The sequence below is a fragment of the Scyliorhinus torazame genome, chromosome 11 (assembly GCF_047496885.1).
Source record: "Scyliorhinus torazame isolate Kashiwa2021f chromosome 11, sScyTor2.1, whole genome shotgun sequence".
In the NCBI taxonomy this organism is placed as follows: domain Eukaryota; kingdom Metazoa; phylum Chordata; class Chondrichthyes; order Carcharhiniformes; family Scyliorhinidae; genus Scyliorhinus; species Scyliorhinus torazame.
The window spans coordinates 215,911,897-215,939,491 of record NC_092717.1 but is presented as its reverse complement, the minus strand read 5'-3'; the positions used below and the strand labels follow the sequence as shown (position 1 = coordinate 215,939,491).

Below are 27,595 nucleotides of genomic sequence, written 5' to 3'. Positions count from 1 at the left end.
CAGAGTGGTCTGGTTCGCCTCAACTGGAGTATTGTGTAAAATTCTGGGCACCACACCTTAGGAAGGACCTGAAGGCATTGGCGAGGACGCAGAAAAGATTCATGTGAACAATTCATTCAATGGCACTATCAATGGGGCTACCATTGACCAGAAACTGAACTGGACTAGCCATATAAATATTGTGGCTACAAGAGCAGGTCAGAGGCTAGGAATCGTACGGCGAGTAACTCACCTCCTGACTCCCCCAAAGACTGTCCATCATCTACAAGACACAAGTCAGGAGTGTGAAGGAATACTCTCCAATTTCCAGGATGAGTGTAACTCCAACAACACTTAAGAAGCTCAACACCGTCCAGGACATAACAGCCTGCTTGGTTGGTACCCCTTCCACAAACGTTGAATCCCTCCACCACCGATGAACAGTGGCAACCATTTGCACCATCTGCAAGATACACTGCAGGAACTTACCAAGGATCCTTAGGCAGCACCTTCCAAACCCACAAACACTACCATCTAGAAGGGTAAGAGCAGCAGATACCTGGGAACCCCAGGTTCACTCACCACCCCGACTTGGAAATACATCACCGTTCCTTCATTGTCATTGGGCCAAAATCCTGGAACTCCCTCCCTAAAAGCACTGTGGGTGTACCTACACCTCAGGTACTGCTGCGGTTCAAGAAGGCAGCCCACCACCACGACCTCAAGGGCAACTGGGATGGGCAATAAAGACTGGTTTGGGCAGTTATCACTACCATTATTCCATCACACTCCCAACTTGTGTCTTGCAGATGGTGGTTGGGCTTTGGGGATCCATGGGGTGAATTGTTTATTTTAATTTCCCTCAATGCTTGAATGGATCTCAAGTATCCTGCTTTGAACGTGACATCTAGAAGTTAAGTGCTTTCCCTTCCTCATTTTCTCAGCACAAGTACTTAACTGCTTTTAATGTACTCAGGAGCTGTCAATCATAGCTAGCTGTTTATAAAAATCGCATTGTCATCCAGATTTCAAATGTTAGCTTTGTTCCCTCTCCACAGATGCTGTCAGACCTGATGAGATTTTACGGTATTTTCTGTTTTTGTTTAAGATTCCAGCATCGGCAACAATTTTCTTTCAACCTAATGAACCTTCCCTAGACTGCCTCCAATGTCAGTATATCCTTCCTTAGATAAGGTTTATCTTTCTTTTCTTCAAATGGTACCACATGGTTTTATATGTTCAGAGAGGATCTGGTTTCACATCGCAGTGCTCAGTCCTGTATTTGAACAGAAAACGTTGAATTTTTGTTCCTTATTATCACTTTAATTGATGCAAACTCAATGTCAAATGTACCTTGTCTGCAATGTTTGGGTTAGCTTTATACTGGTAGAAAAACTTCAGCATTAACTCATCCCCTTCCCAGGCAGCGACATGTAAGGGAGTCTGACCATCATCCTGCATTGAAGAAAGAAGCAAAGGTCGATGCAAATGAACCATGCAGCAAATTGCCAATTGTGTTACTGTTGGTTAAATTTGAAAGTTGCAATTTGCATTTCTTGAATGAAAGGTAGAATACAATCCCGACAAAGCAAGACCTTCATCCGGATGATATTTGAATGGCAAAGCTCAAAACGTTCTCCGCTGTACTCTGCCTCTGAAATAAGGACCTATTTGCGGAGATGCAAAAGACAAAAGAAAACCAATTCCCGCCACTGACCATGTAAAACCTGGGTTTGGCCATTTTCTAAGGAAAAGATTCCTCCATGCCCCTGAAAATAATCAAACAAACCTACAGGAATTAATTTACCTTTTGTATTGGGTGAACAAGAAGGAACAGAGGGCTAACTTTGTGAAACCCCACTAGCTCCTTTCCCTGAGATATCACTGTTTGGCTTCATCTTCTATAAGGCCATAAGACATAGGAGCAGAATTAGGCCACTCGGCCCATTGAGTCTGCTCCACCATTCAATCATGGCTGATATTTTTCTCATCCCCATTCTCCTGCCTTCTCCCCATAAAGAACCTATCTATCTCGGTCATAAAGACACACAATGATTTGGCCTCCACAGCCTTCTGCGGCAAAGAGGGCCACAGATTCACCACCCTCTGGCTGAAGAACATCCTCCTCATCTCTGTTTTAAAGGATCATCCCCTTTCGTCTGAGATTGTGTCCTGAATGATTCTATCACTGAATAAGTCCTCAATCCAGCCACTGATTTATCCATTAATTCAATGCACCTTTTGCCTTTACAAATTTCACAAACAGAACTTTCTCAATTACCATGGCGACTACTTTATCTAATTATTTGATGTTAACATAGATTAGAGCAATTACTTTTAAAATAATTTTTTATGAATTTCATTGCAAATTTTATTATATTTGACATTAACTACTGTTTTTGCCGTTTTGTTCACTTTAAACACGCTTGTTATTTTCTCCTTTTCCTAGTGTCTACATGGTTTTCCACTCAAAGGAAGTTGGGGGGGGGGTGATTTTCTGTTCCCACTTTCCGGGAGGGTTGGGGGGGGAGAATTAGTGGTAGGAGCATAAAATCGTCCAGAAGTCACAAAATGTGAATTACGCTGGTGGAATTTCCTGTAGCGATTGTCCACACCTCTGCCAATGACGTAACGGAAAATCCAATGTTGAAATTTGGAATGCGCAATAGAATAAATTTAAATATGATTACCAAACCTCTACACCTGATGATCCCCTCCTTTATTAGATTGTCCATTCACGATGGCGTTCCCACATCTCCCATGGTGTGCACCTGGTGAGCAGAACCCACCAGAGGAGTTCAGGTGAGTGCCAGGCAGGGTAATCAGGGATGGGGTATATGGTGGAGGCATTCTATTTTTTTGATTTTATATATCGGGGTGTGCTTTAAAAAGGGTGCCCCAATGTTCTGAATTCAAGTTGCTGGCAGGGTGAGTTCAACCAGAACCTGCCCCGCCAGTGTGACATGGGACCTGTTGCTTGGGTTTTTCGTTTCTATTTTGCTCGTAATATGGTGGAGAAAATCACCGTTGATGTCATTTCACCTGCCCACTGCCACACTCTGCAAAAGGAGTAAATTACACCCAGTGTCATTGCACACCACTCCCACAATTAACATTTGATCTTTGATCATTCCAAGGCAGGAATACCTGTTTCAGACAGAGATCGATAGACTCCTTTTTTAAAAATAAATTTAGAGTACCCAATTCATTTTTTCCAATTAAGGGGCAATTTAGCATGGCCAACCCACCTCCTCTGCACATCTTTGGGTTGTGGGGGCGAAGCCCATGCAAACATGGGGAGAATGTGCAAACTCCACACGGACAGTGTCTCAGGGCCGGGATCGAACCTGGGACCTCGGCGCCGTAAGGCAGCAGGGCTATCCCACTGCGCCACCGTGCTGCCCTGAGATCGATACATTTCTAATGACATCAAGGGATATGGGGGATGGTGTGGGAAGATGGGCGTTGAGCAGACAATCAGCCATGATCTATTTAACGTGCGGAACAGGCTCAATGGGCTGAATGGCTTACTCCTACATCTATGTTTCTTTCCTGTTGCTATCTACAATCTACCTTGCTATTAATTTATGACTCTCATGTTTGTCATCCTCAACTGACATTTGTACAACTTCAGCCCTCACAACTTTTTATGTTTAATATATCTCAGCTTTGCCTTTGAATTTGTGGGAAGCTCTTAATTCAGCCATCACTTTTTAAACCAATATTTATTTTGTGTTGAAAGCTTGTGCTGTTTGGGTTCCATCTGCTGTGACTGAGCTGAAGATAACCCAAATTGTGGAAGGAGGTTTTGATGTACAGGCAGAAACATGATCTGCATAACTTCTGTCTCATAGCGAGCTCCATTCCCGATCTCATTACCGGTAGTCCTACAACTGTTTTGTGTTCAGGTGCTCATCCAATCTTTCTTTGAAAACTACAATTGATTCCACCCCCGTTACACACCAGGCCCTGGCGTGGCCTGGGGGCTGCTGCCGTACCAGCAGTGGCCACTGCTCCCAATGGTGCTGCCAGAATTGATGAGCTGCCAGCTCTCTGACTTGCTTGGAGGTGGGACATGCTGCCGCAGGGAGTTCGAAGCCCCAACCTCAGGCAACTAATGGTCTGAACAACGTAAAATAGTGTAATTGAAAAAAATGAAATGAAATGAAAATCGCTTATTGTCACATGTAGGCTTCAAATGAAGTTACTGTGAAAAGCCCCTAGTTGCCACATTCCGGCGTAATTGTTTCCAGGTCGAGTGGATGTGGGCTTTTCAGCTTGTGGACAGGGTCACCATCTCTGCCTGACTCTGGATCATTAGTCCAGGCTTCTGCCAGTCCATTAATATAACCAAGAACTCAGTTCCTCCACCCACTCTAGGATTATATGCTATTAGTTTGTATTGACTCTCATTATTCCGACTAAAATATGTTACTTTGCACTTTACTACATTAGGACCGGAAATGTCCGGATGTTCGCTGGTGGCGGGATTCTCTGGTCACGCTGGAAGCTCAACCCCACCCGCGGGTTTCCCGGCAGTGTGGGTGGATTCAATGGAAATTCCCATTGACAGCAGCGGGAACAGAGAATCCCACCGCCAGTGAGAGGCATGCTGCTTCCCACTGCCAAGAAAGAGGAAGAATCCAGCCTCAGTTTCTGCCACGTCTGTCCTAACGTGAAAAACGCAGCCCAATAATTAGCAAAACAGGAAGAATTTCTTTTTGATGAGCAAAGATAAACGGCACAAGTCATGTGGTACCCTGGGACTCCCCTTGGCACCCAGGCACCTTGGCACTAGAAGCCTGGAACCCTGGCAGTGCAACTCAGGCATCCTGCAGTACTAGGCTGGCAGTGCCTGGGTGCCAGGTTGGCACTGCCTGGGGTCAGGCCTATTGGAGGTGGGGTGGGGGGGGGGAGGAGCAATGGGGAGGTTCCAGGAGCCTCGACAAGATTGGGTGGGGGGGGAGGAGAAATCAATAAAGTGGCGGGGGGGGGGGGGTCTGAAAGGGACGGGAAAAGATCGGGACTGCCGTTAATAATAGTGCCCCAATCTGTGAGGGTAAATTCCTGCTGGCGAGATCAGCTTGCTAACAGGAAATCGACTGAAGCAAGACCTCAGCAGGAAGAATCTCCCCGAGGCCGCAAAAAACGGCAAAGTGCGGTTGAGTAGCAGGGTGAATCTCAGCGCTGCAACTGCGGAGAAACACCCCACCAAATGTGCCCAAAATCAGACTTTAACCTTTGTCCACTGAATTGCGCCCAATGTCCATTTATTAGCTGGGTGTGACTGATTATATCATCTTATGAAGGGGAAGATTATATTCGTACATAATTGTTTGTGTTCAAGTAGCCTTTGCTGTACTATGGAAATAAAAATAATAATCATTATTATTGTCACAAGTAGGCTTACATTAGCACTGCAATGAAGTTACTGTGAAAATCCCCTCGTCACCACATTCCGGCACCTGTTCGGGTACACAGAGGGAGGACAAAGGAAGAAATAACTCCCCCATGGATATTGCTGGAAAGTTTAATCTTTTGGCTTTTGCAGTTTAAGTAATGCGGTTGTTGACTGCGCTAGTAATTCATGAAGAAATCTTTCTCCAATAGGTTCAGGAGTCTCCTAGATATACGAGCTAGGAGCACAAGTAGGCCACTCGGCCCTTCGAGCCTGCTGCACCATTCTGCAAGATAATAGCTGATTTAAATTGAATCTCCTGTCTACTCCTGATAACCTGAAATGGCCATCATTATTCTGTACTCACATTTTGAAAATCAACACCAGCACCTAGCTCCACCAAAAGTTTAGCTAGTTCCGTGTCTTTTTTCCTGCAGCACACATGCAAGACTGTGTCGCCATTTTCCTGAAAAGTAAGTCAGAAGATCAGGTGCAGTTTAATATTATTTTATGGCATGCATGTTTAAAATTCATGATCCTGCAACGTCTTCTGAAATGAACTTCCATGTGAGCCAATCACAAAGGCAAAATACTGCAGATGCTGGAAATCAGAAATAAAATCAGAAAATGGAAGACAAACTCAGCAGGTTTGGCAGCATCTGTGGAGAGAGAAACAGGGTTCACATTTCAGGCCAAAATGACCTTTAACTCCATTTCTCTCGCCACCCATATGCGCCCAGTAGGAGTTTCAGATGTCTACAGCGGGATTCACCGTTGCCGGGATCTTCCGATTGGCCAGCTGCCGGAATGGAGGATCCCACTGCCGGCGGGGTGTACTGTGCTGGAAAACGGGGCTGGCGGGACAGAGAATCCCGCCCCTGATTTTTGAGTCACTTCATAGAATCCCTACAGTGCAGAAGGAGTCCATTCGGCCCACTGAGTCTGCACTGACCCTGCAAAATACCACCCTACCGAAGCCCAATCCCATGCTCTTTCTCCACCTATCCTTTTGGACACTGAGAGGCAATTTATAATGGCCAATCCACCTAACCTGCGCATCTTTGGACTGTGGGAGGAAACCAGAGCACCCGGAGGAATCCCACTCAGAAACGTGAAAACTCCACACAGTCACCCGAGGTCGGAATCAAAGCTGGTCCCTGGCGCTGTGAGTTAGCAGGGCTAACTATTTTGCCATCGTGCCACCCCTTGATAATACACTGGATGCCAAGAGTGATACATGTCTGTGACATGTAACATTTTATATATTTATTGAAGGCAATGGAAATAATCACGAGAATTGCAAAAGTGTCTGCCTATTCACCAACGCCCATTTTGCACCAAGACGCAAAGTCAAACGTATCCGATATAATCTACAATCCAGTTCAGACCTGGCGCAACATCGTCAAACCAAACAAGATGGTGGCAATATGAGATTTGCTGCTCATGTGCTTGTTGTTAGATAGTATGTGGGGTAAGCAGCATAGGACTCCCAGAAGAACAACACATCCAAGACTTCAGAGGCTTTACTAAATTTCATACTGGAATTAAAAGATGAGTGGTTGGCACAGTGGGTTAGCACTGTTGCCTCACGGCGCCAACGTCCCAGGTTCGATTCCAGCTCTGGGTCACTGTCCGTGTGGAGTTTGCACATTCTCCCCGTGTTTGCGTGGGTTTCTCACCCAGAACCCCAAAGATGTGCAGGGCAGGTGGATTGGCAACACTAAATTGTCCCTTAATTGGAAAAAATTAATTGGACACTCTAAATTTTTTTTTTTTAAAGGATGGATGGTACCTTACAAAGCGGATGGTCTCTGGGAACAAAATGTACTTGGATATGCAGTGCCAGAACCAAACAAATCAAGAGCCGGGCAGTGGAATTAGACTGGGGAATGCTTTCTTGATCAATGCAGACAAGATGGGTCGACACTCAGAAGAACACAAGGAGTAGGTGCAGGAGTGGACCATACGGCCCATTGGGACAGCTTCAATATGACCATAGCTGATCTTGGACTTCAACTCCACTTTCCCGCTCGCTCCCACATCCCTTGTTCCTCTGACAAACCAATAATCTGTCTATCCCAGCCTAAAAGTTTCGCAGCGATGGAGCTTCCACAACCCTCTGGGGCAGAGTTCCAAAGATCGGCAATTTTTGAGTGAAGTCATTTCTCCTCGTCTCAGTCCCCTTATGCCGAAACTGTGCTCCACACCCCCAACCCTGTGTTTTTGATTCCCCAACCAGAGGAAACACAGTCTCTCGGCTTCGACTCTATCAAGTCCCTTCAGAATCTTACATCTTTCAATGAGGTTGCCCCTCATTCTTCTAATTTCCAGAAAATATAAGTCCACTTTACTCAGCCTCTCATCAAGGTCAACCCCCTCTTCCCAGGGAGTAATTTAGAGAAATGTTGCTGTACTTCCTGCAATGCTAGTGTATACTTCCTGGTCTCCTTCATTGCTGTAATTAGTACTCTGTACGTGCCTATAACGTATTAAATCTCTAACCTCTTCCAGTTCTGATGAAAGATCATCAATTGGAAATGTTAGCTGTTTCTCTCCCTTCAAATGCTGCCTGACCAGCTGAGTATTTGCAGCATTTTCTGTTATTTCAGATTTCCAGCAACTGCAGCGTTTTCGTTTTTATTCACTGAACAAAACAACAGTTTCCTCAATCAGTAATTTTGAGTATGTTGCCAGACTTCATAATGCAAACCAATCAAAGTGCGCAAAATGATTGTGGTCGGCTACATGTTGCCCAGTCTCAACACTGAGACGAGACTATTGTCATGGGAGTGTCCCTTTAAGAAAGGTTTTTGTCGGAGAATCGCCGGGGGGGGGGGGGGCGCTGCCAACATCCCCCAACTGGCACAATTCCCGCCCCCGCCAAAACCCCGGTGCCGGAGAATTCGGTTCACGCCGCCCCCCCTGCCGATTCTCCGACCCGGTGGGGGGGGGGGGGGGGGTCGGAGAATCCCGCCCATAGTTTGCTTTCTGAAACGGTTTAAACCTGCTGGTGAGACGGGGTAAGAATCTCAGGGATAGCCAGTCTTATTCAAGTGCGAATGCAGAGTGCTGGGCCACACCTTGAAAGGGTTTTTTAGTTCATGGGATTTTGTTTTTGAATTGGAACAGTTAAGGGGAATTCATTAAGTGTTATACATAGATTACTGTAGCTGTGGGGTGTCTTTATGTTTGTAATCAATAAAAATTCTTGCTATATGTGTGTGTATATATACATGTTAACCATGTTCTTAGAATAAAGCTTGTTTTGATTAAAGTGTCGAGGGAGTCTGTTGAATCACACCTGAAGGGAAGGCTCTTGTGTTCATCCTAGCCAAGGTTGTCGGTCAGGTGGACTTCATAATATACTTTGGAGTTTCTAAGCCCTGGCCCATAACCAAATTGGGGGCACCCGTAGGATAAAAGTCTATCTTTCATGATTGGCTTAATGAACTTAAAGACAGTGAGGGGTGAGCATATTTGCATTTGCTTTTCAGGTGTTATATTCAAGTTTCAATAGGGAGTGTGTTGTGGGCAATGAAAAATGAAAATCGGTTATTGTCACAAGTAGGCTTCAAATGAAGTTACTGTGAAAAGCCTCTAGTCGCCACATTCCGGCACCTGTTTGGGGAAACTGGTACAGGAATTGAACCGTGCTGCTGGCCTGCCTTGGTCTGCTTTCAAAGCCAGCGATTTAACCCTGTGCTAAACCAGCCTCAGACAATGGCCCTTTCAGAGGCTCAGAAGTTTTTTGGGGTGGAGTACCTTACAAATGGAGACTAAAAAAAGGCTTTCAGATTTGGTAATAACATTACAGATAAAATTGCCTGACAAAGTACAGAAAGAAGGGGTAATTGCAGCGGTAGCTGAGAATTTAAAATTGCTTGAGACATAGTCAGAATCGCTGGAAATGGCAAGAATTCAATTACAGAGAAAATAGCTTGAGCATGAAAAACAATTAAAGCAGCTTGAATTTGAAATGAGGGAAAAAGAAAGAATAGCCCAAGCAGAACAAAATGACATCACTGAAGCCATGTGATAAGACAAAAACCTTTCTTAAAGCGACACTACCATGACACTATACACCGGATTCAAGAAAGAACACAGCTATTTCATAACCATAGAGGATTCCAACTCTTAACATAAAAACGAGTTGACATTCGCAGGGGAGATCAGGGTCTAATCATTTCAGTTAAGGTCATCTGGAGCATCAGCATTCCCAGCACAGAGCTCTGTGCACTGGGGAACATGCATTGCGAAGTTGGATGTACTTAGCCCATGATATTCTTCCCTTTGGTGATAAGCCTTACTGCACATTGCTCCAACAATACCTGACCCAGACCTTTGCTCACTTATACCTTCCTCTGTGCCCTGAGCTGCAGATCGGCATTGACACTAAGCAGCTCCTTGCAGACTGCGATGTTACCGATTTCAACACTTAGGAACAATGGGATGCAGCCATCCTGCGGAAAGAAGAAAAGGGAGTGAGACCTAGGAAAGAGAGTGTAGAAAGAAAGAACTTGTACTTATACTGTGCCTTTCACAATGTCAGGTTGATCCGAAGGACTTTACAGCCAATGAAGTACTTCTGAAGCGTAGTCACTTTTGTAATGTAGGAATCATGACAGCCAAAAGTGCACGCACCAAGATCCCACCTACGGCAATGTGATAATGATCAGAACATCTCTTTTGATTTGTGATACTGACTGAGGGATACATAATAGTGGAGAGCACTATCTGCTCTTTTGCAAATAGTACCTTGGGATCTTTTATGTCCACCTGAGAGGGCAGCCGAGCCTTCAGTTTAATGTTTCATCCCAAACTTGACGCCTCAAACAATGTTACCCTCCCTCAGCACAGCACTGGAGCATCAGCCTTGATGATGCTCAGGTCCATGAAATGGTACTGGGCACCACAACCTCATGACTCTGAGGCAAGAGTGGTACCAACTGAGCCCCGACTGACAGACATATGTTAGAAAGAAAGCAAGAAATGAAGAAAGTTATGCCTCGTGAACTAGCTAATTAGTGTATTTTGTATGTATTAGTCGTGACGGGTGGGATGAAATCCTTGGTAATTTTAAAATTAATTCCTGGCTGTATTAAAATTTTGCACCAAGTTTGGATACTGTCAATAACCCCGCCAAGTGCTGAACTCTTAGAAAACTCAGAGCCTTTGGAAGTGATATTTCTAGCAACTGATACTTCCACATTTGCTGAATGGTCATGCGTAATAAGTACATGAAAATTAGTGTTGCCAGTGCCTGGTTTTGGACTGGACAATCTGTCGTGAAAAGTGTAAACTGGACACAAACGAGCATGTCTTCCAGTTAGGGTTACAATAAGCTCTCAGCTGCTGGGTCCCGTTCTCTTACTTGGATGATCACTCCCCTCATCTGATTTTGATGAGTTCAGTTTCATTCATAAAGTTTTAGACAATCTCCAAAGTTGACCGAAGGATGAGCTTTGGGAGCTGGATTGGGAATGCTGCAGGGAAACTCTTCAAATCGTGGGAGCAATTACAGCGGCATGCTGATATTTATGGCAAAACTTTCCAGTCTTTGAAAAGTCTCAAGAGGTAACAAAATGAACACAGGGGCAGTGAACTGAGTGTGACAATATACTGAGTGTGACTCAGCACTTTGCTCTCGTGCCCACATGTCTGTCCTTGGCTTGCTGTAATGCTCCAGTGAAGCCCAGAGCAAGCGGGAGGAGTAGCATCTCATCTTCCGATTCGGCACGTTGCAGCCCTCCGGACTCAGTAGTGAGTTCAACAACTTTAGACTCTGACCATTTTCCTCCATCTTGAGCCCTTTTTTTAATATCCCATACATTTTTGTCTCAATGCAAAAACACTCTGCAGATAAAAGCAAATTACTGCGGATGCTGGAATCTGAAACCAAAAAGAAACTGTTGGAAAATCACAGCAGGTCTGGCAGCATCTGTAGGGAGAGAAAAGAGCTAACGTTTCGAGTCCAGATGGCGCTTTGTCATCTGGACTTAAACGTTAGCTCTTTTCTCTCCCTACAGATGCTGCCAGACCTGCTGAGAGTTTCAACACTCTGTAGATGTTGTGGGTTCCCTTAATCACCAACAACGAGGACTTCCAATAGAAATAGTTTATTCCTGAGCTCAATAGCTACATATAACACTTATGCCCTGCCCGCACTCCCAACACATGACCTCGTTTGTAGTCGCATTATCACGTTCTCACTCCAGCTACATATTCCCTGTTTAACAATACAATCTATACAGTGCAGAAGGAGGCCATTCAATCCATCGAGTCTGCACCAATCTGGCCCAAACATCCACCCTATCCCTATCACCCCACCACTATAGCACCATGGTAGCACAGTGGTTAGCACTGTTGCTTCACAGTGACAGGTACCCGAGTTCGATTCCCGGCTTGGGTCACTGTCTGTGCGGAGTCTGCATGTTCTCCCAGTGTCTGTGTGGGTTTCCTCCGGGTGCTCCAGTTTCCTCCCAGAAGTCCCAAAAGACATGCTTGTCAGGTGAATTGGACATTCTGGCCGGGATTCTCCAATAATGGGGCTATGTCCACACGCCTGCTAGAAAACGGGCGCCAATCCGTTTTAAGGGGGCTTGCAGGGCCCCGGCGTGCTCCGCGCAGCTCCTGCTGACGATACGGGGCCCTGAACTTCCAGCCGCGGGTACGCCCATGTACGCCTGTGGCGCCTGCCCCACGAACCATGGTGGACCCACACAGCGGGCCAGCGCGGAAGAAGGTAAGTGCCCCCCCCCCCCCCCAAATCGCGCCCGCCCGCCGATTGGTGGCCCTCGAGCACGGGCCTGGCCATTGTGGAGGCCCCCCGGAGACTGATCTCCCCGCCCCCCACCAGGATGGCCACCGCAGCTGCGGCGCCGAGCTGCCGCCATGTGGAACCATATGAGAACCACGTCGGCGGGAACTCGGCCGGTCGACTGGGGAGAATCACCGCGGGGCCTCTTTCAACGGCCCCCACTGGCGCCGCGTTGGCCGCGCACGTGTGGCTGGCGCCGATTCTCTGGTCACCGGAGAATCATGCGAAGGCGTCGCGGGTCTGACGCCCCATTCTCCGCCCCCGCGCCAGGCGCAATTGCGGCGCGGGGACTCAGAGAATCCGGCCTCTGAATTGTCCCTCTGTGTATCCGAACAATCGCCGTAATATGGCGACTAGGGGATTATCACAGTAACTTCATTGCGGTGTTAATATAAGCCTACTTGCAACACTTTTAAAGATTATTATTTTCCCGGACCTTTCCACTCGGTAAATCCATCGTTTTTATATTATCCCATCTCTCCCTATTTGAAAATATGTTCCCATGGCCGAACATCGTGCCTCAAAGTTCTCTGAATTATATGAGGTTCTGCTTCAAGGAATGCTCTCCTGCCCACGTGCAGTGCATTCAAATGCTCAGGAAAAGTGGATCTAATTATAGTCCCCTCTCAAGCTGGAGGATGATCATTCAAGACTGAAGGAATCTTGGGATTTCTCCCCAAAACAAACTTACATGGACTGTAGCCCCCTACCATCCATAGTAAATTATTCTGAGATAGACTGCTGAGGTCTCTGGCTGCGCGGCAGAAGGCTATCGCTAATAGGAGATTGGCAATCGTGGCTAAGTGAGCACTTCACACATGCAAAGTGGGTTCCCATGGGTAGGTGGGCCATGTAATATGTGGGAGTCATTGCCTAGCATCCCAATCACACCCTGACCCTCGACACTGTTCTTGAACACTGCAGGAGGCAACACCACACACGCAACATCCGAACACCCAGGGGATGGTACACAAATCGCTGGCTTTGAAAGCAGACCAAGGCATGCCAGCAGCACGGTTCAATTCCCGTACCAGCCTCCCCGAACAGGCGCCAGAATGTGGCGACTAGGGGCTTTTCACAGTACATGTGACAATAAGTGATTTTCATTTCATTTCATTCATTTCACAACTCCGGGGACATGCCCATGGCTGGATGGTGGGTGAGCGCCATGAGGGGGGTGGGGGGGTGACATCTGGACAGATGGGCAAAGGGTCCGGGGGCTCAGTCCGCATTGCAGAAGGAAGTGACAGAGGCATTATAATGGTTGTACGAAAAGATGTTCAATGTGTTGTACAAACCCCACTTCCGATGGTGCCCCCCCGAACACCAACCCTCCTCTCTACTCCCTACGTACTCCCCCTCCCCCGATGCCCTTAGTGGCCCACCTACCTCTAACACTGCATCTTGGTTTCCCCAGGATGCACATCAGAGGTAGAGGCAGCCAGCTGCTTTCCTCATCTCGTGGCCTTCGATGTCCCTGGCGGGTGTCCTCTCGGGCCAGAGGGCCCTGGCTCACTTGTCGGCGGCACATGTACAGCCGTGCCACCCTGTCCCGTCTGCTGACCTCGAGATGCAGTCTCATTAGAGGGGTGGAACTCAGGGGAGCAGATGGCCACCATTGCCACTCCATGGGATGGGTCCGGCTTGGCACCCAGTGCCCCCTCATCCCAATCGGTGCCCATAGGGCCCTGGGGTTCACCTTGGCATGGAAGGGCAGCTGGTTTGAGCCCCGGCTGCCACTGCATCATCTGGCTCTGCCAGCCCTGGCGGCTCCCCATAATGTCCATAATGACTGCACCATAATGTCGATGCTTTCGGTGATGCTCCTCAGTGATTGGGCCGTGCTCTGCAGCACCTCGGCCATGCCCAGCTGAGAGCGGGACATGTCCTGCAGAACCTTATCAAGGTCGGTCTGGTACTGGTGACATCCCCCAGCGAGTCGGACATTCTGTTGTCCTCGGTGCCACTCATTGCCAGCACCAGCTCCTGCGCTCCTAGCCTCTGGGACTCCTCTAAGCGACTATCGATCTGCTTGGAGTGACGCTGACATCTCCCTCTGAACATCCAGGTTGGTCCCTATCATCTCCACCAGCTCTGGGTACATCTGTACCAGAGGCTCAGCGTCAGGCTGAGACCCAGCTGGGTCCTGGGATCCGGTAACCCTCCAACTGCTTTTTCGCCTGGGGGTTCCTGCCTCCACCCGATGTGCATCATCAGAGGTGTAGGGCTCACCAGATTGTGCCCCGGAAGCCTGTCCACTAACATGTCCCACCAAGGTGTGTGTATCTGCGCTGGTGGGGGGTGGGGATGACAGCTGTGCTGCGACTACGGTGGCATCCTCGGAGCACTCCTCTGAGGTTTGCCTGGGAGTCGGGAGAGCGCCTGGGATGGGCCGATGCCGTTGGCTTGATGACCTGCTGGAGAATGGACATGGGGTTAGTGGGAGGGATTGATCAGTCAGTAATGCAATAACTCACTTTGACAGATCCACCGGGTGGAGGCCGGTGGTTCTCACCTCTGTGGCAGACCAATCTATCCTCGAAACCCCCCGTCATCTCCAGGGCAAGCTCCTCGAAGGAGGTGAGGATTCTTATGTACGGCACTCCTCCACCAATCTGGGCCCTCTTTTGATGGATATGGGAGAGCTTTTCCTGAGGAGATACAGAGAGGGCATCGGTAACCACATGTGTGGTTCACAGTGGTGGGGAGGGGGGGGGGTGAAGGAGGGGTTGCAGGGGTTGGTTTAGGGGGGAAGGGGGTGGAGGAAGGGTTGGAGGTCACATGGAGAGCTGGGGTGTGGATGCCCCCTTGGGGGGTGTGGTGGGGGGGGGGTGTTGGTTTCTACTCACTCATGCTGCCCGCTGTAGGTCATTGACCTTCTTCCTGCACTGAGGCCAGTCCTCCTGGTCACACTCCTCAAGCTGATAGCTGTCGCCATCTCATCCCAGGCAGCACTGGCTGCCTTGTGGCTCACCCTCAGGGACCCTCAGGGGAACAGGTCATCCCTTCAGGCCTCTACCGTGTCTAGCATCCGCCCCAGGTTAGTATCCACAAAACTTGGGGCCGGTCTCCTGGGCACCACTGTTGTGAGCTGGCTGGGGTTGGCTGAGCAAGTGCAGCTTAAGTGCTTATTAACGGGGGGGCTGGCGAGCCTTTATTTGCAACAGGAAACCCATGAGGCCTTGATAAGTGGACCAATTAACATTGAATTGCATTGCTGGCCTCGCTGGGCCGAGCGCCGGGAAGCTCGCGGCAGTTCCCGCTCGCTACCACACATAGACATTTTTCTGGAGAATTGGGCCCAGTGAGTTAAAATAAAAATAATTTATTCGTTCATGGGATGCGGACATTGCCCATTCCTATCCCTTGAGAAGATGGTGGTGAGTGGCCTTCTTGTATCTCTGCAGTCCATGTGGTGTAGGTACGCCCACAGTGCTGTTAGGGAAGGAGGATTTTGACCAAGTGAAGAAAATAGGTGCAGAAAGAGTCTCAAGGTTCCACCACAACTCCTTCGATGGGGCTTTGTAACCAGCACACCCTAGAACCTTTGGGCAGTCATTTTACAAGATACAATTCTGCGCGCATCGGAAAATTGCATGAGCTTAATTCTATCAGGCTCTCTCAGGCCAGAATATTCCTTGGAGGCAGGATAGGAGGTTGGGGGAAGGATACTAGGAAAATAGGGATAATAATAATAATCTTTATTAGTGTCACAAGTGTCACATTAACACTGCAATGAAGTTACTGTGAAAAGTTCCTAGTCACCACATTCCGGTGCCTGTTCGGGTGCACTGAGGGAGAATTCAAAAAGTCCAATTCACCTAACAAGCACGTCTTTCGGAACTTGTGGGAGGAAACCGAAGCGCCCGGAGGAAACCCACGCAGATACAGGGAGAACGTACAGACTCTGCACAGACAGTGGCCCAAGCCGGGAACCGACACAGGTCACTGGTGCTGTGAAGTAACCGTGCTAACCACTGTGCTCTCATGCCGTCCAATGAAGCTGGGAAAGCTCACCGATAGGTTTCTGCCTCCGGCAGATTTACTAGAAGCGGGCTGTGAATGAGTTTGGCAATGTGTCCACGGGAGGCAGTCATAGGCAATGAAAGACTCATACCTACCCATTTGCATGGAAGGAGACAGGTTTTGTGTTGTTGCTGACTCCCTGCTGTGTCTGGAGTCCAGCAACGCCACCAAGGCGACTTCACAGTGGGAGATCTGAGATGCGAAACCTTTAAGGTCATTTATTAATTTACTTGCAGTAATTCTCAAAGCTCATGTGTCCTCTGGAGCAAGACAATGCCACTGGAGCCATGTCAGTGAGATTGATGTCTCCACGAATGGTGTAAGTCCTACTCAAGGCATCTCGATGACGCTGCATTTTCTCGTGCTGAAAGAGCTGCCAGCAGCCATATGCATGGACTGCAACTGGAGAACCCAGCAAAAGCCCTAACTGAATTGGCTCCTGGAGATAACTTATTAATTGGACGCCTCTGGGAAGATCTCGCCCAACATCTTGCTCTGGCCAATTCCGGGTTCCTGATCAGGAATTGACCCTGTTGCCGGGGTCGAGGCCCACCCATGTAAATTCCAGCCTTGGTAACAATTTAAAAACAGCTGCAAGACTCCAACTTGGCTGAAATAAGCTTGCATTATCTCTCAACTGCCTTTGCGACATCAAATGTAGTGATCCACTCAGTGATAACTCATTCAATCTGTGATCCACTCAGTGACACCACATTGAATCTGTGATCCACTCAGTGACACCACATTCAATCTGAGATCCACTCAGTGACACCACATTCAATCTGAGATCCACACAGTGATACCACATTCAATCTGTGATCCACTCAGTGACACCACATTCAATCTGTGATCCACTCAGTGACACCACATTCACTCTGTGATCCACTCAGTGACACCACATTCAATCTGAGATCCACTCAGTGACACTACATTCAATCTGAGATCCACTCAGTGATACCACATTCAATCTGTGATCCACTCAGTGACACCACATTCAATCTGTGATCCACTCAGTGACACCACATTGAATCTGTGATCCACTCAGTGACACCACATTCAATCTGTGATCCATTCAGTGACACCACATTCAATCTGAGATCCACTCAGTGACACCAAATTGAATCTGTAATCCACTCAGTGACACCACATTCAATCTGAGATCCACTCAGTGACACCACATTCAATCTGAGATCCACTCAGTGATACCACATTCAATCTGTGATCCATTCAGTGACACCACATTCAATCTGTGATCCATTCAGTGACACCACATTCAATCTGTGATCCACTCAGCGACACCACATTCAATCTGAGATCCACTCAGTGACACCACATTCAATATGTGATCCACTCAGTGACACCACATTCAATCTGTGATCCATTCAGTGACACCACATTCAATCTGTGACCCACTCAGTGACACCACATTCAATCTGTGATCCACTCAGCGACACCATATTCACTCTGTGATCCACTCAGTGACATCACATTCAATATGTGATCCACTCAGTGACACCACATTCAATCTGAGATCCACTCAGTGACACCACATTCAATATGTGATCCACTCAGTGACACCTAATTCAATCTGTGATCCACTCAGTGACACCACATTCAATCTGTGATCCACTCAGTGATACCCCATTCAATCTGTGATCCACTCAGTGACACCACATTCAATCTGTGATCCACTCAGTGGTACCCCATTCAATCTGTGATCCATTCAGTGACACCACATTCAATCTGTGATCCACTCAGTGATACCCCATTCAATATGTGATCCACTCAGTGACACCACATTCAATCTGTGATCCACTCAGTGACACCACATTCAATCTGTGATCCACTCAGTGACGCCACATTCAATCTGTGATCCACTCAGTGACACCACATTCAATCTGTGATCCACTCAGTGACACCACATTCAATATGTGATCCATTCACTGACACCACATTTAATCTGTGATCCACTCAGTGACACCACTTTCAATTTGTGATCCCCTCAGTGACACCACATTCCACCTGTGATCCACTCAGTGACACCACATTCATTCTGTGATCCATTCAGTGGCACCACATTCAATATGTGATCCACTCAGTGACACCACATTCAATCTGTGATCCATTCAGTGAACCACATTCAACCTGTGATCCACTCAGTGGCACCACATTCAATCTGTGATCCATTCAGTGACACCACATTCAATCTGTGATCCACTCAGTGACACCACATTCAATCTGTGATCCATTCAGTGACACCACATTCAATATGAGATCCATTCAGTGACACCACATTCAATCTGTGATCCACTCAGTGACACCACATTGAATCTGTGATCCACTCAGTGACACCACATTCAATCTGTGATCAATTCAATGACACCACGTTCAACCTGTGATCCACTCAGTGACACCACATTCAATCTGTGATCCATTCAGTAACACCACATTCAATCTGTGATCCATTCAGTGACACCACATTCAATCTGAGATCCACTCAGTGACACCACATTCAATCTGTGATCCATTCAGTGACACCAAATTCAATCTGTGATCCAATTAGTGACACTACATTCAATCTGTGATCCACTCAGTGACACCACATTCAATCTGTGATCCACTCAGTGACACCACATTCAATCTGTGATCCACTCAGTGACACCACATTGAATCTGTGATCCACTCAGTGACACCCTCATTCAATCTGTGATCCACTCAGTGACACCCTCATTCAATCTGTGATCCACTCAGTGACACCACATTCAATCTGTGATCCACTCAGTGACACCACATTCAATCTGTGATCCATTAAGTGACACCACATTCAATCTGTGATCCACTCAGTGACACCACATTCAATCTGTGATCCATTCAGTGACACCACATTCAATATGTGATCCATTCAGTGACACCACATTCAATCTGTGATCCACTCAGTGACACCACATTGAACCTGTGATCCACTCAGTGACACCACATTCAATCTGTGATCAATTCACTGACACCACGTTCAACCTGTGATCCACTCAGTGACACCACATTCAATCTGTGATCCATTCAGTGACACCACATTCAATCTGTGATCCATTCAGTGACACCACATTCAATCTGAGATCCACTCAGTGACACCACATTCAATCTGTGATCCATTCAGTGACACCAAATTCAATATGTGATCCAATTAGTGACACCACATTCAATCTGTGATCCACTCAGTGACACCACATTCAATCTGTGATCCACTCAGTGACACCACATTCAATCTGTGATCCACTCAGTGACACCACATTTAATCTGTGATCCACTCAGTGACACCCTCATTCAATCTGCGATCCAGTCAGTGACACCCTCATTCAATCTGTGATCCATTCAGTGACACCAAATTCAATCTGTGATCCAATTAGTGACACCACATTCAATCTGTGATCCATTCAGTGACACCCCATTCAATCTGTGATCCATTCAGTGACACCACATTCAATCTGTGATCCACTCAGCGACACCACATTCAATCCGAGATCCACTCAGTGACACCACATTCAATATGTGATCCACTCAGTGACACCACATTCAATCTGAGATCCACTCAGTGACACCACATTCAATATGTGATCCACTCAGTGACACCACATTCAATCTGTGATCCACTCCGTGACACCACATTCAATATGTGATCCACTCAGTGACACCACATTCAATCTGAGATCCACTCAGTGACACCACATTCAATATGTGATCCACTCAGTGACACCACATTCAATCTGTGATCCACTCAGTGACACCACATTCAATCTGTGGTCCACTCAGTGACACCACATTCAATCTGTGATCCACTCAGTGACACCACGTTGAATCTGTGATCCACTCAGTGATACCACATTCAATATGTGATCCACTCAGTGACACCACATTCAATCTGAGATCCACTCAGTGACACCACATTCAATATGTGACCCACTCAGTGACACCACATTAAATCTGTGATCCACTCCGTGACACCACATTCAATCTGTGATCCACTCAGTGACACCACATTCACTCTGTGATCCACTCAGTGACACCACATTCAATCTGTGATCCACTCAGTGACTTCATATTCGCTCTGTGATCCACTCAGTGACACCACATTCAATCTGTGATCCACTCAGTGACACCACATTCAATCTGTGATCCATTCGCTGACACCACATTCAATCTGTGATCCACTCAGTGACACCATATTCACTCTGTGATCCACTCAGTGACACCACATTCAATCTGTGATCCACTCAGTGACACCACATTCAATCTGTGATCCACTCAGCGACACCATATTCACTCTGTGATCCACTCAGTGACATCACATTCAATCTGTGATCCACTCAGTGACACCACATTCAATCTGAGATCCACTCAGTGACACCACATTCAATATGTGATCCACTCAGTGACACCACATTCAATCTGTGATCCACTCAGTGACACCACATTCAATCTGTGATCCACTCAGTGACACCACATTCAATCTGTGATCCACTCAGTGATACCCCATTCAATCTGTGATCCACTCAGTGACACCACATTCAATCTGTGATCCACTCAGTGGTACCCCATTCAATCTGTGATCCATTCAGTGACACCACATTCAATCTGTGATCCACTCAGTGATACCCCATTCAATATGTGATCCACTCAGTGACACCACATTCAATCTGTGATCCATTCAGTGACACCACATTCAATCTGTGATCCATTCAGTGACACCACATTCAATCTGAGATCCACTCAGTGACACCACATTCAATCTGTGATCCATTCAGTGACACCAAATTCAATCTGTGATCCAATTAGTGACACCACATTCAATCTGTGATCCACTCTGTGACACCACATTCAATCTGTGATCCACTCAGTGACACCACATTCACTCTGTGATCCACTCAGTGACACCACATTTAATCTGTGATCCACTCAGTGACACCCTCATTCAATCTGTGATCCAGTCAGTGACACCCTCATTCAATCTGTGATCCATTCAGTGACACCAAATTCAATCTGTGATCCAATTAGTGACACCACATTCAATCTGTGATCCATTCAGTGACACCCCATTCAATCTGTGATCCATTCAGTGACACCACATTCAATCTGTGATCCACTCAGCGACACCACATTCAATCCGAGATCCACTCAGTGACACCACATTCAATATGTGATCCACTCAGTGACACCACATTCAATCTGAGATCCACTCAGTGACACCACATTCAATATGTGATCCACTCAGTGACACCACATTCAATCTGTGATCCACTCCGTGACACCACATTCAATATGTGATCCACTCAGTGACACCACATTCAATCTGAGATCCACTCAGTGACACCACATTCAATATGTGATCCACTCAGTGACACCACATTCAATCTGTGATCCACTCAGTGACACCACATTCAATCTGTGATCGACTCAGTGACACCACATTCAATCTGTGATCCACTCAGTGACACCACATTGAATCTGTGATCCACTCAGTGACACCACATTCAATATGTGATCCACTCAGTGACACCACATTCATTCTGAGATCCACTCAGTGACACCACATTCAATATGTGACCCACTCAGTGACACCACATTAAATCTGTGATCCACTCCATGACACCACATTCAATCTGTGATCCACTCAGTGACACCACATTCACTCTGTGATCCACTCAGTGACACCACATTCAATCTGTGATCCACTCAGTGACACCATATTCGCTCTGTGATCCACTCAGTGACACCACATTCAATCTGTGATCCACTCAGTGACACCACATTCAATCTGTGATCCATTCGCTGACACCACATTCAATCTGTGATCCACTCAGTGACACCATATTCACTCTGTGATCCACTCAGTGACACCACATTCAATCTGTGATCCACTCAGTGACACCACATTCAATCTGTGATCCACTCAGCGACACCATATTCACTCTGTGATCCACTCAGTGACACCACATTCAATCTGAGATCCACTCAGTGACACCACATTCAATATGTGATCCACTCAGTGACACCACATTCAATCTGTGATCCACTCAGTGACACCACATTCAATCTGTGATCCACTCAGTGACACCACATTCAATCTGTGATCCACTCAGTGATACCCCATTCAATCTGTGATCCACTCAGTGACACCACATTCAATCTGTGATCCACTCAGTGGTACCCCATTCAATCTGTGATCCATTCAGTGACACCACATTCAATCTGTGATCCACTCAGTGATACCCCATTCAATATGTGATCCACTCAGTGACACCACATTCAATCTGTGATCCACTCAGTGACACCACATTCAATCTGTGATCCACCCAGTGACGCCACATTCAATCTGTGATCCACTCAGTGACACCACATTCAATATGTGATCCATTCACTGACACCACATTTAATCTGTGATCCACTCAGTGACACCACTTTCAATTTGTGATCCCCTCAGTGACACCACATTCCACCTGTGATCCACTCAGTGACACCACATTCATTCTGTGATCCATTCAGTGGCACCACATTCAATATGTGATCCACTCAGTGACACCACATTCAATCTGTGATCCATTCAGTGACACCACATTCAATCTGAGATCCACTCAGTGACACCACATTCAATCTGTGATCCATTCAGTGAACCACATTCAACCTGTGATCCACTCAGTGGCACCACATTCAATCTGTGATCCATTCAGTGACACCACATTCAATCTGTGATCCACTCAGTGACACCACATTCAATCTGTGATCCATTCAGTGACACCACATTCAATATGAGATCCATTCAGTGACACCACATTCAATCTGTGATCCACTCAGTGACACCACATTCAATCTGTGATCAATTCACTGACACCACGTTCAACCTGTGATCCACTCAGTGACACCACATTCAATCTGTGATCCATTCAGTGACACCACATTCAATCTGTGATCCATTCAGTGACACCACATTCAATCTGAGATCCACTCAGTGACACCACATTCAATCTGTGATCCATTCAGTGACACCAAATTCAATCTGTGATCCAATTAGTGACACTACATTCAATCTGTGATCCACTCAGTGACACCACATTCAATCTGTGATCCACTCAGTGACACCACATTCAATCTGTGATCCACTCAGTGACACCACATTGAATCTGTGATCCACTCAGTGACACCCTCATTCAATCTGTGATCCACTCAGTGACACCCTCATTCAATCTGTGATCCACTCAGTGACACCACATTCAATCTGTGATCCACTCAGTGACACCACATTCAATCTGTGATCCATTAAGTGACACCACATTCAATCTGTGATCCACTCAGTGACACCACATTCAATCTGTGATCCACTCAGTGACACCACATTCAATCTGTGATCCACTCAGTGATACCCCATTCAATCTGTGATCCACTCAGTGACACCACATTCAATCTGTGATCCACTCAGTGGTACCCCATTCAATCTGTGATCCATTCAGTGACACCACATTCAATCTGTGATCCACTCAGTGATACCCCATTCAATATGTGATCCACTCAGTGACACCACATTCAATCTGTGATCCACTCAGTGACACCACATTCAATCTGTGATCCAGTCAGTGACGCCACATTCAATCTGTGATCCACTCAGTGACACCACATTCAATCTGTGATCCACTCAGTGACACCACATTCAATATGTGATCCATTCAGTGGCACCACATTCAATATGTGATCCACTCAGTGACACCACATTCAATCTGTGATCCATTCAGTGACACCACATTCAATCTGAGATCCACTCAGTGACACCACATTCAATCTGTGATCCATTCAGTGAACCACATTCAACCTGTGATCCACTCAGTGGCACCACATTCAATCTGTGATCCATTCAGTGACACCACATTCAATCTGTGATCCACTCAGTGACACCACATTCAATCTGTGATCCATTCAGTGACACCACATTCAATATGAGATCCATTCAGTGACACCACATTCAATCTGTGATCCACTCAGTGACACCACATTGAATCTGCGATCCACTCAGTGACACCACATTCAATCTGTGATCAATTCACTGACACCACGTTCAACCTGTGATCCACTCAGTGACACCACATTCAATCTGTGATCCATTCAGTGACACCACATTCAATCTGTGATCCATTCAGTGACACCACATTCAATCTGAGATCCACTCAGTGACACCACATTCAATCTGTGATCCATTCAGTGACACCAAATTCAATCTGTGATCCAATTAGTGACACTACATTCAATCTGTGATCCACTCAGTGACACCACATTCAATCTGTGATCCACTCAGTGACACCACATTCAATCTGTGATCCACTCAGTGACACCACATTGAATCTGTGATCCACTCAGTGACACCCTCATTCAATCTGTGATCCACTCAGTGACACCCTCATTCAATCTGTGATCCACTCAGTGACACCACATTCAATCTGTGATCCACTCAGTGACACCACATTCAATCTGTGATCCATTAAGTGACACCACATTCAATCTGTGATCCACTCAGTGACACCACATTCAATCTGTGATCCATTCAGTGACACCACATTCAATATGTGATCCATTCAGTGACACCACATTCAATCTGTGATCCACTCAGTGACACCACATTGAACCTGTGATCCACTCAGTGACACCACATTCAATCTGTGATCAATTCACTGACACCACGTTCAACCTGTGATCCACTCAGTGACACCACATTCAATCTGTGATCCATTCAGTGACACCACATTCAATCTGTGATCCATTCAGTGACACCACATTCAATCTGAGATCCACTCAGTGACACCACATTCAATCTGTGATCCATTCAGTGACACCAAATTCAATATGTGATCCAATTAGTGACACCACATTCAATCTGTGATCCACTCAGTGACACCACATTCAATCTGTGATCCACTCAGTGACACCACATTCAATCTGTGATCCACTCAGTGACACCACATTTAATCTGTGATCCACTCAGTGACACCCTCATTCAATCTGCGATCCAGTCAGTGACACCCTCATTCAATCTGTGATCCATTCAGTGACACCAAATTCAATCTGTGATCCAATTAGTGACACCACATTCAATCTGTGATCCATTCAGTGACACCCCATTCAATCTGTGATCCATTCAGTGACACCACATTCAATCTGTGATCCACTCAGCGACACCACATTCAATCCGAGATCCACTCAGTGACACCGCATTCAATATGTGATCCACTCAGTGACACCACATTCAATCTGAGATCCACTCAGTGACACCACATTCAATATGTGATCCACTCAGTGACACCACATTCAATCTGTGATCCACTCCGTGACACCACATTCAATATGTGATCCACTCAGTGACACCACATTCAATCTGAGATCCACTCAGTGACACCACATTCAATATGTGATCCACTCAGTGACACCACATTCAATCTGTGATCCACTCAGTGACACCACATTCAATCTGTGGTCCACTCAGTGACACCACATTCAATCTGTGATCCACTCAGTGACACCACGTTGAATCTGTGATCCACTCAGTGATACCACATTCAATATGTGATCCACTCAGTGACACCACATTCAATCTGAGATCCACTCAGTGACACCACATTCAATATGTGACCCACTCAGTGACACCACATTAAATCTGTGATCCACTCCGTGACACCACATTCAATCTGTGATCCACTCAGTGACACCACATTCACTCTGTGATCCACTCAGTGACACCACATTCAATCTGTGATCCACTCAGTGACTTCATATTCGCTCTGTGATCCACTCAGTGACACCACATTCAATCTGTGATCCACTCAGTGACACCACATTCAATCTGTGATCCATTCGCTGACACCACATTCAATCTGTGATCCACTCAGTGACACCATATTCACTCTGTGATCCACTCAGTGACACCACATTCAATCTGTGATCCACTCAGTGACACCACATTCAATCTGTGATCCACTCAGCGACACCATATTCACTCTGTGATCCACTCAGTGACATCACATTCAATCTGTGATCCACTCAGTGACACCACATTCAATCTGAGATCCACTCAGTGACACCACATTCAATATGTGATCCACTCAGTGACACCACATTCAATCTGTGATCCACTCAGTGACACCACATTCAATCTGTGATCCACTCAGTGACACCACATTCAATCTGTGATCCACTCAGTGATACCCCATTCAATCTGTGATCCACTCAGTGACACCACATTCAATCTGTGATCCACTCAGTGGTACCCCATTCAATCTGTGATCCATTCAGTGACACCACATTCAATCTGTGATCCACTCAGTGATACCCCATTCAATATGTGATCCACTCAGTGACACCACATTCAATCTGTGATCCATTCAGTGACACCACATTCAATCTGTGATCCATTCAGTGACACCACATTCAATCTGAGATCCACTCAGTGACACCACATTCAATCTGTGATCCATTCAGTGACACCAAATTCAATCTGTGATCCAATTAGTGACACCACATTCAATCTGTGATCCACTCTGTGACACCACATTCAATCTGTGATCCACTCAGTGACACCACATTCAATCTGTGATCCACTCAGTGACACCACATTTAATCTGTGATCCACTCAGTGACACCCTCATTCAATCTGTGATCCAGTCAGTGACACCCTCATTCAATCTGTGATCCATTCAGTGACACCAAATTCAATCTGTGATCCAATTAGTGACACCACATTCAATCTGTGATCCATTCAGTGACACCCCATTCAATCTGTGATCCATTCAGTGACACCACATTCAATCTGTGATCCACTCAGCGACACCACATTCAATCCGAGATCCACTCAGTGACACCACATTCAATATGTGATCCACTCAGTGACACCACATTCAATCTGAGATCCACTCAGTGACACCACATTCAATATGTGATCCACTCAGTGACACCACATTCAATCTGTGATCCACTCCGTGACACCACATTCAATATGTGATCCACTCAGTGACACCACATTCAATCTGAGATCCACTCAGTGACACCACATTCAATATGTGATCCACTCAGTGACACCACATTCAATCTGTGATCCACTCAGTGACACCACATTCAATCTGTGATCGACTCAGTGACACCACATTCAATCTGTGATCCACTCAGTGACACCACATTGAATCTGTGATCCACTCAGTGACACCACATTCAATATGTGATCCACTCAGTGACACCACATTCATTCTGAGATCCACTCAGTGACACCACATTCAATATGTGACCCACTCAGTGACACCACATTAAATCTGTGATCCACTCCATGACACCACATTCAATCTGTGATCCAC

At 46.5% G+C, this 27,595-nt stretch overlaps 1 protein-coding gene across 4 annotated transcripts in view; it reads right to left on the bottom strand.

Annotated features, from left to right (window-relative positions):
* The window catches only part of trpn1 (transient receptor potential cation channel, subfamily N, member 1), a 466,288-nt gene that overhangs the window by 155,560 nt on the left and 283,133 nt on the right, over positions 1-27,595 (bottom strand). For 2 of the 4 annotated variants that reach the window (XM_072468296.1, XM_072468297.1), the window contains 3 exons: positions 9,733-9,837; positions 5,745-5,843; positions 1,333-1,434 (listed from right to left, as the gene is read on the bottom strand). In XM_072468296.1, the coding sequence (XP_072324397.1) occupies positions 1,333-1,434; positions 5,745-5,843; positions 9,733-9,837 (306 nt within the window). The remainder of the gene's footprint in view (positions 1-1,332; positions 1,435-5,744; positions 5,844-9,732; positions 9,838-27,595) is intronic. The other 2 variants (XM_072468298.1, XM_072468299.1) reach the window with 2 other exon arrangements.